Here is a 15764-nt window from a genome sequence, read left to right as displayed (position 1 = left end):
AGCTCTACTGGAAAATTACGTTTTTTGAGTTGTAACTCTCTTCTTCTGCATGGTCGATATATACAGCGTAGTCCTTAAGTAATTTTACAAACACAAACCGTAGATAAATATTACGATTTAAGCCAACTTGCTGTAATAAAATGTTGATATTAAGAAAGATACAGGGTGTTAAAGTGCAAAATTTAAAATTTTATTTTTCGCTATAACTTTTACATTTGTAAATATTTATGGACAAAAATTTACAGTTGGATGCTTTTGAGTAGGATAAATTATAATTTTATACTTACTTTAATGTAACTAATAGAGGGCGCCACATATGCCACATGTGTGGGATAAATTTCCGATTAACTTTTTTGCTCTTTAAGTTAGCTCTATTTGTGTTAAAAAATATTAAAGAGACATTATTTTTACAAATAAAATGTATACTTGTTAGTAACCTGAAAATTCAACCGTTTTCGAGATAAATGCATTTTATAAGTCAACTGCACAATAATTCTTAATTACTATTTAAATGGGAATAAGCCACAATTAAAGGTTAAAGTACGTTTATTGACGTTTCAATTTCCACTTCGGAAATCGTTCTCAAAATACAAACATTAGTAAATTAAACAATTTTTTTTTTTTAATTATTAGAATTTTTTACTAAGTAACAAAAAAACAAAATTTGTTTAATTTTCTAATGTTTGTATTTTGAGAACGATTTCCGAAATGGAAATTGAAACGTCAATAAACGTACTTTAACCTTTAATTGTGGCTTATTCCCATTTAAATAGTAAATACTTTAAAATGCCACAAGAAAATAGCTTCAGAACAATAACAATAATTCTTAGTTTGATATTTGTGCGGTAAAGCACTGAATACCTGTAGATACGCATAATTCATAGTTTATTCTTATTAAAACAACTTAAAGATGATAACGTAACATCACAAAATGCTTTGTTATGGGTGCTAAATGTCTTATTGGAGAAAAGATATTTCATCTTCTTCTTTAGGTGCCGTGTCCGTATTCAGACATCATCATGTTTACAATTTCCCTTTGCTATCGCTTCTTAAGTTTCTATAATGGCGTTGTATTACTTTTTCTATATTTTAAAATGCTAAAAATCCAAAATATGTGGTTTATGCAAGATGGTACACCACCACATTCTTGAGAGAAGATAGAACATACTTAAATACAACTTTTCTGAACGTTGGATTGGTCGTGGTAGTCATATTCCTTGGCAATGTGGTGAAATATTGCCATAATTATTTAATTCATAAAAAAATCCGAAAGAATACTTATTGTCCATTACGTAAATTATTTACCAATTTTTAGTAGGACAAATAGAAACTTGAGCACAGGTATTGAATAACAGATATGTGTCCTGTTTCATAATACTTTTGCTACAAATCTAACCTGAAAGACTCAGCATTTGTACAAAAACATCATCGTTGTCCTAATAACCGATATTGTTATAAATATAGTAAACACAAAGGCAATTTAGTTCAGCATAATATTAGTTCGTTAGTAAATCATAAGAGTCCATTTGTTCGAGATGTAATTATAGTTACTCGTAATCTGTAACGTAATCATATAAATAAGTAATTGACATATTCTGCGACAAATAAGATGTGGTTCCATAATATAGCATAAGATTTGGATATTGGTAATAAATTTGTACAAACTTTGAGAATTTCACGTTTTTATTGTAGTAACCTTAAAATACATGCGATATAATTTCTAAAGTAAATGAATGTCTGCGTTCTTCAGTAGCTGGCAGTGGACTGTGTCTTTTACGGTACGCGATGCGACCGGTACGGGGAAAGGGACGCGGAAGAAAGGGAGCATCTTTCGCCTTGATGTCACGTGTTTTAAACAGGCCCGGTTTTGGCACTAACATAGAGTCCCGGCCTTGAAGCACTGTAGGGGTTCGAAAGAAAATAAGCTAGTTCGGCAAAACACAAATTTTGGTCACGGCACGTTTCAATTCACTGGTAGCAGTCTTTACGGTGACGGCACGAATGACTTGATCATCGCCAGTGTGTAGTTTGGAAATTCGTCCTAATTTCCATTTTAGTGGTGGGACTCCATCTTCTTTAATGAGGACCATAGCGCCAACGTTGATTAATTGTGGAAAATTTGTCTTCCATTTGAGACGGGCTTGTAAGGAGGATACATATTCCTTGGACCACCTGGTCCAAAAATGCTGCACCATAGATTGTAGTCGTTGAAACCTTGAAAGTCGGTTTTCAGCCACATCATGTAACTGGCGATCGGGTGGCGCCATCAGGTTGTCTCCAATCAGAAAGTGTGCAGGTGTGAGAGGAGTTAGATCATTGGGATCGTGTGAAAGAGGACAAAGAGGACGGGAATTGAGGCAGGCTTCTATCTGACACAATACTGTATTAAATTCTTCAAAAGTTAATGAAGCGTTGCCCAGTACCCTTTTTAAATGTTGTTTTGTAGATTTAATTCCAGCCTCCCAAATGCCCCCGAAGTGGGGAGATTTGGGAGGTATAAACTTCCACTGAATACCATCTTGTGATAAACCATTTGCGATGCTATTCGCGTTACAAGAAAGAAATTTGTTTAATTCGTTGTTAGCTCCTACGAATGTAGTCGCATTGTCAGAATGTATTTCATTGCATTTACCACGTCTCGAAGTGAAACGACGTAGACATGCCAGGAAGCACTCAGTTGTGAGATCACTGACTAACTCTAAGTGTACAGCCTTTGTGGCGAAGCACACGAAAAGTGAAATGTAAGCTCTAGTTGTTTTGAAATTTCTACCCTTACGATCACGTAGTAGGAATGGGCCACCATAGTCTAAACCAGTTATCGAGAAAGGCCTAGAAGGAGTGACGCGAGAAGCAGGAAGATTTCCCATGAGGTGTGATTCAGGTTTGGGGTTTACCTTAAAACATTGTATGCATTCGCGAACCACACGTTTCACCAGGTTGCGTCCTCCTAGAGGCCAAAATCTCTCTCTCAGAACTGATAAGAGAGCTTGTGGTCCAGTGTGTAAAAGTCTAATATGTTCAGAGCGTGCTATGACAGTTGTAAGGTGACATTTTGAAGGGAGAATAATTGGATGTCTTTTATCCAAATCAAAATTGGAGTGTTGTAGTCGACCTCCAACACGTATTACCTTGTGTGTGGTGTCGAAGAAGGGATGTAGGGATAATAATTTACTCCTTCGATTAAGAGGTTTAGAAGAAGATAACTGGTGATATTCTTCAGATAAATGGTAACGCTGTACCGCACGAATCAAAAAGAAAAGCGCTTGATGCTGTTCAACGACCGTTAGAGGACCAAGCTGTCTAGAGGAGATCTCATAAATTCTAAGATTGTTCATATATCTTAAAACATAAGCGAATATACGCTGTAATCTAAAGAATGAAGAATGTTTGTTGATCAACTCAATAATGTAAGTGTCGAATATGTTGACAATGTTGATAAGAGAAAAGTTCTTGTTTCGAACTTCAGGAAGGTTTTCAGTAAGAATCATAGAAGATTGTTGAGTATTGTTAGTTGGCCATTGAGATTCAGTTTGAATCAACCAAGAAGGTCCATGAAACCAAAAATTTGAGGAAGCTAAGTTAGAAGGTGTCATACCACGTGTCAGTAAATCTGCAGGATTGTCCTTAGTATTTACATAACACCATGAAGTGACATTCGACAGTTGCTGAATGGTTGCCGCTCTGTTAGCGACAAAGGTCTTCAATATATGTGGGGATGAATTGATCCATGATAGACATATTGTGAAATCAATCCAGTAGTAAATGTTTTGGAAATCAAACTCACAAGAAGAAGTTACTTTGCTAACAAGTTGTGCCAGTAAAACAGCGCCAGAAAGCTCCAATCGTGGAATAGTTAAAGTTTTGAGGGGAGCGACCCGTGTTTTGGCACAGTACAAGTTGGAAGTAAAATTTCCCAATGTATCACAGCAACGTATGTATATTGATGCACCGTAGGCGTGCTGCGAAGCATCGCAGAACCCGTGCAGTTCCACTGAGGTTGGGTTTGGACAAGACACTTGTCGTGGTATTTTAATAGAGTTGAGTAATTGTAATTGAGGATGATATTAAGGCCAAGTCGTGTATAAGTCAGCAGGTACAGTTTCATCCCATGATATTTTGAGCTTCCAAAGCTCTTGGAGTATGATTTTAGCAGTGACAGTGACTGGTGATAGAAGTCTAAGAGGGTCGAAAATCTGTGCAGTTGATGACAAGATTTGTCTTTTTGTAATTCTGAAAGGAGGAGTTAATCCACTGATCGAGTATTGTAGGCAATCGATGTTGGGATTCCAAAGTAAACCAAGTGTTTTGGTTTGGTCACCTTCACCAATGTGCAAAGGGGTTTGGTTGGAATTGGACAATGAGGCTGGATCATTTGAGATCCATTTTCTCAATGGAAATCCGTGACGTAGAAGTAGACTAGTGATTTGTTCTTTAATTTGTATGATTTCATTTACAGTTTCTGCACCTGTTAGGAGATCGTCAACATAAAAATCGTGTAAAATGATATTAGAGATTTTAGGAAAACTATTCATGTTTCTATGAGCGACTTCTTGAAGTGATCTAATGGCAAGAAACGAGGTAGAAGCTAATCCGTATGTCACAGTGTTTAAGGTGTATACTAGAATGCTATCATTAGCGTTAAAACGCCATAGAATCTTTTGAAGGTTGCGTTGAGATTCTTGTACCAGTACCTGACGATACATTTTTGCTACGTCCGCGCTCAAGACGTAGTTGTGTTTTCTAAAGCGCAATAATATGTAAAATAAGTTGTCTTGTACGTTTGGACCGACCATCATAAGGTCGTTAAGTGAAACACCGGTCGAACTTTTAGCTGAACCATCAAAAACGACACGAAGTTGTGTAGTAGTAGATTCAGCCTTAAGCACACAATGATGTGGAAGAAAGAAACCGTTTTTGTCATCTTGATCTTCAGCCAAAGACATGTGCCCAAGATCAATGTATTCCTTAATGAATTGATGGTATTGTAACCGCATATCATTGTTTTTAAGCAATTTATGCTCCAATGTAAAAAATCTGTTAGTTGCTGCAGTTCTGGAATCTCCAAGTTCAGAAATTGATTTTTTGAGTGGAATTGTGACGATAAAACGTCCATCTGCGTCTTGAGTTACATTTTCTTTGAAATGTTGTTCACAGTAGTTTTCTTCGTCAGAAAGAAATTCAGTTTTTGGATATTCTTCTATTTCCCAAAATTTAGAAAGTTGTGTATCCAAGTTGTTTGTTACAGAACAGTGTAAACTTGTATATGTGTTGGTTTTGGTGTGTATAGGTCCAGATATTAGCCAACCTAACTTGGTTTTTTGTAGGATGGGTAGATTACGACCCAGTTTAATTTGCCCTATGCTTATTAGATCCCAGAATATATCTGCTCCTATCAGGAGCAGGTTTGTTAAACTCAGAATCAGCCAAAGTAATATTTTCTGGGATGCGTAGTTTGTCAGTACTAATTGGCAAGGAAGGCAAGTTATCTGTAATGCGAGTTAAGACAACACAAGTTATACGTCTTTGAAAATTGTTAATGTTGGATGTGAAAAGTAAAGAAATGGAGTATGTAACCTTAGTTTGCAGTTGATTTATTCCGGATATGGAAGTATCAATTTGAGTTTTAGGCAATTGTAGAATATTGGAAAGTTTCTCAGAAATGAAGTTTATTTGGCTTCCACTATCAAGAAGCACTCTACACTGATGTGGATTGTTGAAGTTGTCAAACACCGTAATACAAGCAGTTGAAAGGAGTGTCTGAGGTGGTGAGGAAATACTACTTGTCAAGCTGACAATCTCATTCGGTGTGCTAGGAATAGATCCAGTGTTGTTTTTTGAAGTGCTCTGTGTATTTCTGAATTTCAGTTAGTACTCTACTCATTATTGCATAATTATACACCAATAATTTAAATATAAAGCCGACACTGGCGTAATGTTTATTACAAATAAACTTGTAAAATATGTGGATTTATAAAGTTAGTATCATCACTGTTACACCAGGAGAATAATAAATTTATTAATATATGTTAGTGAGTTAGTCTTACTTGAACAGCTTGTTATTGAACCAGTCTCATTTATTCAAAAAGTATTTCTAAATAAATAAGACGATAAGGTCCTCAGAGTTCCACAACAAACTCTTCTGCAGCTCTCTACTTAATTCGAAATCTACTTTGTTGTGGACTGTCCAAGTGCCTCATCACATTATTATATATACTTTTTGTGTCTGGTTAATAATTTTACAGTTTAAGTCTAAAACTGACAACAAATAGAACAGTAAAGACGGCAAAAGACGGTTCCCCAATGGGAATATCGTCAGTAGGAAGACAACGAAAACGATGGAACCCCAACTTACTGGAGGCACATTGAAAAACAGACAGGGTCATATCTACATAAAAAGAAGAAGTTTAAGATTGTTGATAAAGTTCATAAAATATTAATATTTTTTTCTGAAAAAATTATACAATTAATTTAGATCTATAGGAAAACTGGCTGTAAAAAAACACCGTAAAAAATAAAATTTAATATTAACAATGCTTCAGGACAGTACATTAATCATCGATAGATCAAGATTTTAAATGCTATTTGCCGTTGTCTTTTTTTTTCTAAACACAATCATCTATCTCTGTTTTGATGCTATCCTGCCTTATATTCTACATCCAATTCGGCGTCGATCGCATACACAAGCATAGTATATTTACGAATCCATAAAAAAGATCAAACTTAAAATTGCATCTTCGACAGAAAATCTTTTGTGGTAACGAGCAAACCAAACTCCATGATGTCAGCATTCCTTAATAATTAAAAATCCATTTATATGTATTCAGACACCATTTGAGACACCGCATTTGAGCATCTGTTTTTTAACCTGAAAAAAAAAATAGAATTAGAATAAATCAACATCTATTCAATCAATATCAATTATATTCAATCAGGTCCGCGACATGGTTGTAACCCCAAAAATTACGCAACATAGAACTGTATTTTAAATTTATTTAAAAATTCCTTTATAAAAGGTATAATATTAAAAAATTTTAATTTAATTTTTTTATTTGAAATGTATTTAAACGTATTTTAAATCTTTATAAAAATTTTACACAATTTCTCGCGCCTGTCCCTGCAATCGTCTTTCGGAACTACGTCCATTTAGAAAAGGATGCCATTGCGCTTAAGGTAGTATATCACAATGTTAAAATTTATATACTTTTTAGGTACAGTTATCGTTACTATTTCAAAACAAGTTTTCAACTTGATTATGTACGCGAACTGTAAACTTTCTATAGTAATGATATCTAGTTAAAATTTCCGAAGAAAGCAGTAAATTTTTCATAACTGTACTTAAATAAATCTACGTCATAGCCTACTTGGTAACCTGCCTGCTAAAATTTGGTAAGGTAATGAATCAGTAGTGGTCACTGAATCAGTATTTGTCACTCTTAGGAAAATAAGGTGAAATTACTGGTAGGCAACCATTATTACATTAAGATTTCATAATTTATGAAAAGCTGGCAACATCTAAATACCACTAGCCGAGTTTGAAGTTTCTCTGTGCAATGATTTTTAATTTTGGCTGTAATACAATTTCTATAGTACTTTATAATACAGTTTTAAGTTAGAGCTTTTAATGGAGCATTTTACAAGAATGTTAGCAGGTCTTTTAAATTTTTTAAGGTTATTTTTTTGCTAAAACTAGGGATGACATCTACTGATTATGACTATATGGTAAAAATCAGTTATGGTCATTTGGTGCCACGTACTGTTTACGAACCAATTTTAACTAATCAGTAGTTGACATCACTGTCACTAATGCCTCTTTTTATAATACTTATCCTATTTTCTGCATTAATATTTACTTATGAATGCGTGTCTCTACAGTGTTTTATATTGTGCCGCTAGAATATAATATCATTGTTTCAGGAAAGAAATAAATAAAATTATGCCTCAACGACCCAAATTATTTAATTACGAAGAATGGCAGATGGACAGGGCCTTAGAAGATATTTCTCATGGGGTTCCAGTAGCTACTACTTCAAGAAATCATACCGTTCCAAGAATGACACTGTCTAATAAGTCAAAAGGCAAGTCTCCAAAGATACGTCGAATGGGCCCAGAAACAATTTTATCTCAGCAAGAGGAATCTATTTTGGTTACATGGAATCGGAAAATGGGCCATATCGGTTTCCCTATTACAAAAGATGAAATGCGGTTTCCCTATTAAAAAAGATAGTGTTCAATTGTTGACTCGAGAATTAAAACGAAAAAACCCGTTTAAAGATGATAGACCAACATTAGGGTGGCTACAAAGACTTAAAATCCGTCATCCAGAAATTTCAGTTCGAACAACGCAGAAACTAACAATTACCAGAGCATCTGTATCTAAACAAGGAATCAAAAACTGGTTTGAAGAAGTTTCATTATTCTTGAAAGAAGGTGGTAATTTTGACATCTTACTAGATCCAAGCCGAGTCTATAATGGAAACGAGTCAGCTTTTTTCCTGAACCCCAAAGGTAATAAAGTACTAGCAAGCGGAGGGCAAAAAAACGTATTTCAACGAGTGAATTCGAATGAAAAAGTATGCTTAACTTTACAGCAAGTGCAGGAGGAAAAGTAGCACCTCCAATGGTGGTCTTTAAGTATGACAGGGTACCACGTGATATTGCGAATAGTGTTCCTGAAAGGTGGGGAATCGGTAAATCCGACTCAGGATGGATGAATGGTCCAAATTTTTATGAATATATCACTACGCTATTTCACTCATGGTTAATTCGAGAGAAGATTGTTTTGCCAGTAATTATTTTTATCGATGGTCACGTCTTCCATCTAACTTACCATACAAGCAAGTTTTGTGATGAAAACGGTATAATTTTGATCGCATTATATCCGAATGCTACCCAACTCCTACAACCGATGGATGTCGCAGTATTTAGAACACTCAAGGAAGGGTGGAAACAACAGGTGAACCAGTGGCGAAATGATCACCTCGAGAATCCAGTTTTACGGAAAAGAGACTTTTGTCCTTTACTTGAACAGGTCCTTCAAGAAAGGATTACTTAAGAAATTTTGAAAAATGGTTTTCGAAGATGTGGTCTTTTACCGTGGAATTTTGAGGATACAGTAAAAGCCAAATAAAGTTGCGTGCACGTTACCAAGGTCGTAATTCTATTGTATGTGTAGCTACATTTCTGTAGAAAAGTGTATGTTACTTTAATTTACTAATCAATCATTTCTAATAATAACCCGATCAATAAAAAAACTTTTGTAACAAAATAATGTATATACAGCTATGTATATATAGCTTTTTTGATTTAGACGTCCGTCATTGTAAAATTTTGTGTTAAAATGTTCATAAAGAAACCACCAATTATTGATGGAGGATTAGTCACTACCAGAAATATTGTCATGTTGCCGCGTCGTTTGTTGAGTTTTCAATCAGTTTTCTGTGACTTTTGTACTCGTGGTATCGTCGATTTTTGAGGTTATCTTGTGAAAAACATTTATTTACTTGTCAAAATGCCCAAACAGCTGAATAGTCGAAGCAAAGAACTTGTGGCTTCATTAGTTAACTATTTTGAAGAAGAAAGGAATAATAATAACCCTTTGTTACCCTTAAACGCTATGCAAGAGGTAATATGCAAATAAAATATCATTACTTTTACAAAAATTTCTATTTTAGCGTGTAGCTGCTGCTTCAAAAATCAGCGTAAGAACAGTAAGCAGCATATGTCAAATGCAGAAAAAAGGTGAACAGTTCGAGTCACCAAGGAAAAAGCGTTGCACTAATAAACGAGTAACAAATACAACAACTTTAAATACAAGCTCTATTCGTGATACCATTTATAATATGTACCAGAGAAGTAAGTATGATTATAACAAATATACATTTAACATAATTTTATTTCTGTATGCTTTTAGAATAGCACGTAACGGTTCAATCATTGTGGTCCCAACTGAAAGATAAAGAATTATTTAATGGTAGTACCACTTCTTTAAAAATATTGCTCAAAGAATTTGGGTTTGGGTGGATGAAGGGTAATCCACGACGAGGACTTATGGAATTACCTAACGTTGTTTGTAAAAGAGTACAATTCTTGAGAACATATAAAGAAGCAAAGGATGAAGGTATATACCAATTCGTGTTTCTCGATGAAACTTGGATATTTCAAAATGGGATCATTGGTCATTCTTGGCAAAATGAAAATATAAAGAGTGTTAAAACCACTAAAACGGATGACAAAAGGTTTGTAGCATTAGCGTAAGTTGTTATATGAACATTTAAATAATATCATTGCAGATATATTATACTCCATGCTGGAAATGAAACCGGATTTATAGAGGGTGCTGAAGCAATATTTTGTTCAAAAACTCAACTTAGTGATTATCATGGGGAAATGAACCAGGCAAATTTCTTGAAATGGTTTGAATATCAGTTACTGCAAAACTTAGAGAATCCTTCTCTAATTGTACTTGATAATGCACCTTATCACAGTATGTTATTGCATAAAACTCCGAATACAGGATGGTCAAAAAGTGCTATTGAGGAGTGGTTGACAGAACAAAACATTCCTTATTCCCATATGATGTTCAAAACAGAACTGTTGCGCATCGTTTTTCAGTAAATATACAGATATCATCTTACATATAAATGTCATTTATTTTAAACATTTTTTTAGAAATAGACCACAAACCAAGTATATAGTGGACGATATGGCAGAACGGTATGGACACAAAGTTTTACGTCTTCCTCCTTACCATTGTATTTTTAACCATATTTAATTAATTTGGGGCATAGCAAAAAATTATTACAATAGGCACATTGGTAGAGATGGTAATAGCGCTAACAACTTCCTAAACATGTGGCACGAGGCACTTTCCATGATTAGTCCTGATATGTGGAAAAACTCTATCAATCATACTGAAAGAGAAATATTTAAATGGTATGAGAGAGAAAGAATATTTGATCGTCAAGAAATTAGTCCAATAGTAATAAATGTTAATAGTGGAGAGAGTGACACTAATGTGGAATCAGATTCAGAAAATGTTTAGTTAGTTGATATTGTTTTTGTTTAATGTCATGTTTTGTCTTTGAAAATACGTTCATTATTAAAAAATATTTGATTTTATTACTTGTGGTTTTATTTTGATTATATTTATTGTTTGGTAACTCAGTAATAACTTTACCACTTTTATTCTGAAATTCTTTACTTTGTGAAATCTATTCATGAATGTAATTAACAAAAAAACACTCATTTTCAAATTCCACTTAATATTGTTACGAAAGATTTATCCCACATAGGAAAAGTCCATTGACGAAAAAGGAGAAGTAGTTCGAGAACATTCAAGATAACATCGAAAATTCTTGAAATGTCTAGTGAAGTTTGGAATGTCAGAAAATATATATATATATATATATATATATATATATATATATATATATATATATATATATATATATATATATATATATATATATATATATATATATATATATATTGAAAAAGTTGTATTTTATTAATTGTATTTTTATTTATAATAAATGTTGTAATTTTTAAAATCTGTGGTTCGTTGTTTAATTTAATATATACCTCAGCTAGCTCAATTATGTGTTCTAAGCAATCTGTCACTGTGTGACGTCGACTCTGTAGTCTCCTGGTAGAGTTCAAAAAGAAATTAAACCAAAATTTACTTTAGACCTTTGATAAATTAACCCAAATGAAGCACGTTATTTATTAATATTGAACAAATTTAATATAAACAATAAAATTCGTCTGCAACTTGGGTTGCCTTTAAAAATTTACAAAAATAGGAATCGTATAAATCTTAATGTGGTTTAGAGTCGTGACAATAAAAATTTATTACAAAATGTGGAGACTCTATACAAGTACCTAAAAACTAAATAAATATTGCAACTTTATAAAGTGTTTAAATGAACTATAAAGAAAAGAAAATGAACACTTTATTCCGCTGACTTTTAACTTGCATTCAAATATAATCAAAATTTCAAATGATCCCCAAAATTATTATCCAACCTTACTTTAAAACAGTTCTGATTTATTTAAAGAAAACTAACTACTCGCAAAATAATTGGTGAAACTGGAATATCAATCCTCTCTTCGGAAGTTAAGGTACGTACTATTCTATTTTTAATTTAATGATCATTAATATTTTCAATTTTTTTAAGGCCTATCGCAATTATGTTAATTCATGAATTTTAATTTTCTCAATTTAAATGACATTTCTGTACTCCAATAATAATTTATAAGTTAAATTGTTTCTCTTACTCTCTGGAACAAATTCTGGATATCTCTGCTGTGGAAACTGTGGAAAAACTAAAATTCTCTTTAGACGAGTTAAAAAAAACACTCCCGACCTATTCCACAATTTCAAGACTCTCCTTTCAAAATTTCTTGTCGGCCTCCCAAAATCTATCATTCGTTGCTAACAGCAACCAACGTTCTTTTTTTTTTTTCGTCTTCTATTTTTTTTTTTAAACCATAAAACTGTCCTGTTCTGACACATTTGTCAATCCACATTAATTTCTCATAATCACTTTAATCACATCTAATTTGGGAATTTATAAAAAAAAATGTTCAGATATAAAACTTATTCTATTACAATGCTAATACAATTTATTCTTTTCATCTCCACATCATTGTAATTTCTTATTTAACAAAACCCCTATTAATTTAGCTCCCATAGACTTGCTTGACAGTTTATTTTCTGACGTTTTCAAAATTTCTATGTTTAAATATTTTTTAAGAATTCTTCTTTTTTTGTTCTTTTTAAGGTTTAGACGATTCACCTATACACTAGGCAACTATACTATTCAGAAATTATTAACACCATACCAGGTAAGTCAAAATTAATTTATTTAACAATTTACTAATCTTTTTCTCTCTTTTATTTCAGAGTCGAACCCACATTGTGATGGCTTCATGAAATTCATGAACAACAAACTCATATAAAAATCCATTTAAGTTGTATCCTTTTTAACATATTGAAATCATTTCAATATATATATATATATATATATATATATATATATATATATATATATATATATATATATATATATATATATATATATATATATATATAACAGATGTTTTTGACAATTGGGGAACAGTTGTATTTTGAATGTTGAAGTTTATAGTTGTCAGTTAGTTAAAAGTATTGTAATATTGTTGGTATTGAATAAAGTTAATTTTCAAGATTGTGTAACAATATAGTGTGAAATTTGCTACTTTCACCTTTTTTGTTTACTTCAGTTCTTTTCTGTTAATTTTCATACTTCATGAACCATCTGACAACGCTGCAAATGTTCACAATGATGACGTGAACGCAACTTTATTTGGCTTTCACTATATTCAATTTCCAAAAGAAGAAAAAACTGATAAGTTACCAATTCTTGAAGTTCACAATTCTGATAAAACTAAACAAGAATTCAAAGATGGCTTGGCCTTTTTAGAGAAATATCTTGACGCAAAGTTGATAATTGATTTTAAAGAAAGTAATGATGAATGGACAGGAGAAAATAAATTTCTAGCACTTTTTGAATTTTACAGGAAGGTATTAAACACTTGTACACAATTAAATAGGGAAAGCCGGAAAGAAAGTAACGTAAAGTTTCCGATGCCCCTGCAGCAACATCACAAAATCCTGAACCCGAGGACCCCGAAACAGAAACCACTCCTTTAATTGATATTTCTGTAGATGAGCCGCAGCCAGGACCAAATATTAATCAGGTGTCTACAGTTCCCATTGCAGATCTATGTACTCCAACCGACAAGCTCATAAGGAATATAAATAGCTCACCAATTGAAAAGTCTGACGTTCAGCGTGATAAAGTTGAAGTTATTAAAAAGAAATTTATCATAGATGGTCAGACAATCCCGACTCCTTTCAAACAAGCATTGCTTTGGCCTGAAATAAATGATAAAGGAAATAAACGACGAAAAAAGTGAAGATTCCATTTGTTGCATCATCTAAACAGTGGCAAGAATACCCTTTAAGAACAAAAAAGGAAAAATTGGAACTAGAAAGAACAAAAAGATTGAAAGCTAAACAAAGAGCAAAGGTGAAAGAAGAGAAAGAAAAAGCAAAACAGTTGAAACTGCAAGAAAAAGAAAATAAAATGGTTTTAAAGAGGACAAAAAAGAAGGATCAGAAAGAATGGTCTGACTTTGAAACTGAGGAAGAGTGGATCGAATCTGGTAGTAAGTATAGATGATATAGTGACTTTGAGGGGTACATGGAAAAAGAAACTATACTGGAAGAAAATGATGTTGAGAGTGACTTGAACCAGTGGATATATAAGGGAGATTTTGTGTTAGTACAATTTCCTGGTAAGAAGAAGTTTCATAAATATGCGTGTATAATACAGGACATCTATGAAAAAACTGAGTATGAAGAGGTTGCGATGAACTGTTGCAATGACCTAAAAACATTGTTTAAATTGAGTGAAAAAGATGTTAGTGTAATTAATTTAAATCAAATTATAAGTCGTCTTTCTACTCCTACTATAAATACTTTAGGAGACACAGTTCGGTATGAATTCAAAACTCCCATAGATGTAGATGGCTAAATGTGGCTAAAGTACGTTTGTGACCATCACTGATTTTTTTTGCATGACAACAACTGATATTTTGTTTTGTTGCACTGACAACTACTGATTTTTACTTTTTACTTAAGATTTTTTTTATGTTTCTTATTTTTAAAACTTCAAGACTGAAAACATGAATTGTAAAACATCTCAAGCGTTTATTAAAATTTCAGTTGGAATTATAACTTAAGGTCGTGGCATATTATACTGCACGTATAGTTTCCGGAATGTAGCGCTTCCACTCCAGCAATTCGACTGCGCGTTCACATTTTCATACATAGAACGTTTCAGTTTGATGCGGTAAAGATGTGTTCTCGCTTTTCGCGACAAAAATTATGTGCAATTGCGCATCTACTTGATGATGAAGAAAGAAAAACTGTAGTAAAAAAAAGGTTTGCAGTACATCCAATGCTAACAGAAAGGAAAAAGAAAGGTGAATACTGGACTTTATACAAAGAATTAATTGATGACGATGAAAAATATTACGGATATTTTAGAATGAATAGAGTTCAGTTTGAATATATTTTAAATTTAATTACACCTTTAGTTAAAAAACAAAATACTACATTTAAAGAAGCAATTACACCTAAAGAAAAATTAGCTCTGTGTTTAAGGTAAGTTAAAGCAAAAGTTTCTATAAACAAAATTAACTCATTTATTTATAATCATAATATATAATTATAACAAATACTAATTAAAAAAAATAATAGTAGCAACATAAATTTCTATATACAGGGTGTCGGAAAAGTAGCGGAACAGTCGAATATTTCGCGAAATGAACATCGGATCGAAAAACTGAAAAATACGTTTTTCAATCATTTTCAAAAATCCATCGAATGAGACCAAAAACGACTCCACACTCCACCCCCTAGAGGTGAGGCGGGGACTACCTTTATGAAAAAATAAGTAACATTTATTCGAAAAATTTTTTAGAATTGTTGATAAATGGCGCTATAATCGGAAAAATACAATTAATACAAATAAAAAAAAAAAGAAAAAATACAAAAATCAACAATTCTAAAAAATATTTCAAATAAATGTTATTTAATCTTTCATAAGGAATCCAAAACTGCAATAAAAAACGGGGGTTGATATTTAAGATTTTAGATCCCACCTCCAGGGTGTGCGACACCCTATCCCTATATAATTAAAAAAAAAATCATTCGG

At 32.7% G+C, this 15764-nt stretch overlaps 2 protein-coding genes across 2 annotated transcripts; both read right to left on the bottom strand.

Moving 5' to 3' along the window:
- Window positions 1–1925: 1925 nt before the first annotated feature.
- On the bottom strand, window positions 1926–3593 carry LOC140450833 (uncharacterized). Its single transcript, XM_072544507.1, has one exon. It carries the CDS (start codon window positions 3591–3593, stop codon window positions 1926–1928), a length of 1668 nt encoding a protein of 555 aa, XP_072400608.1.
- Window positions 3594–4064: 471 nt separating this feature from the next.
- On the bottom strand, window positions 4065–8443 carry LOC140450832 (uncharacterized). The gene is made up of 2 exons (XM_072544506.1): window positions 8360–8443; window positions 4065–5486 (listed from the first exon to the last, which is right to left on the bottom strand). Exons 1-2 carry the CDS (start codon window positions 8441–8443, stop codon window positions 4065–4067), a joined length of 1506 nt encoding a protein of 501 aa, XP_072400607.1.
- Window positions 8444–15764: the final 7321 nt, after the last annotated feature.

Source organism: Diabrotica undecimpunctata, chromosome 9, assembly GCF_040954645.1.
Source record: "Diabrotica undecimpunctata isolate CICGRU chromosome 9, icDiaUnde3, whole genome shotgun sequence".
Classification (NCBI taxonomy): Eukaryota; Metazoa; Arthropoda; class Insecta; order Coleoptera; family Chrysomelidae; genus Diabrotica; species Diabrotica undecimpunctata.
Note: the sequence above shows the minus strand (reverse complement) of the source record. Positions and strands in the feature narration are given on the sequence as shown.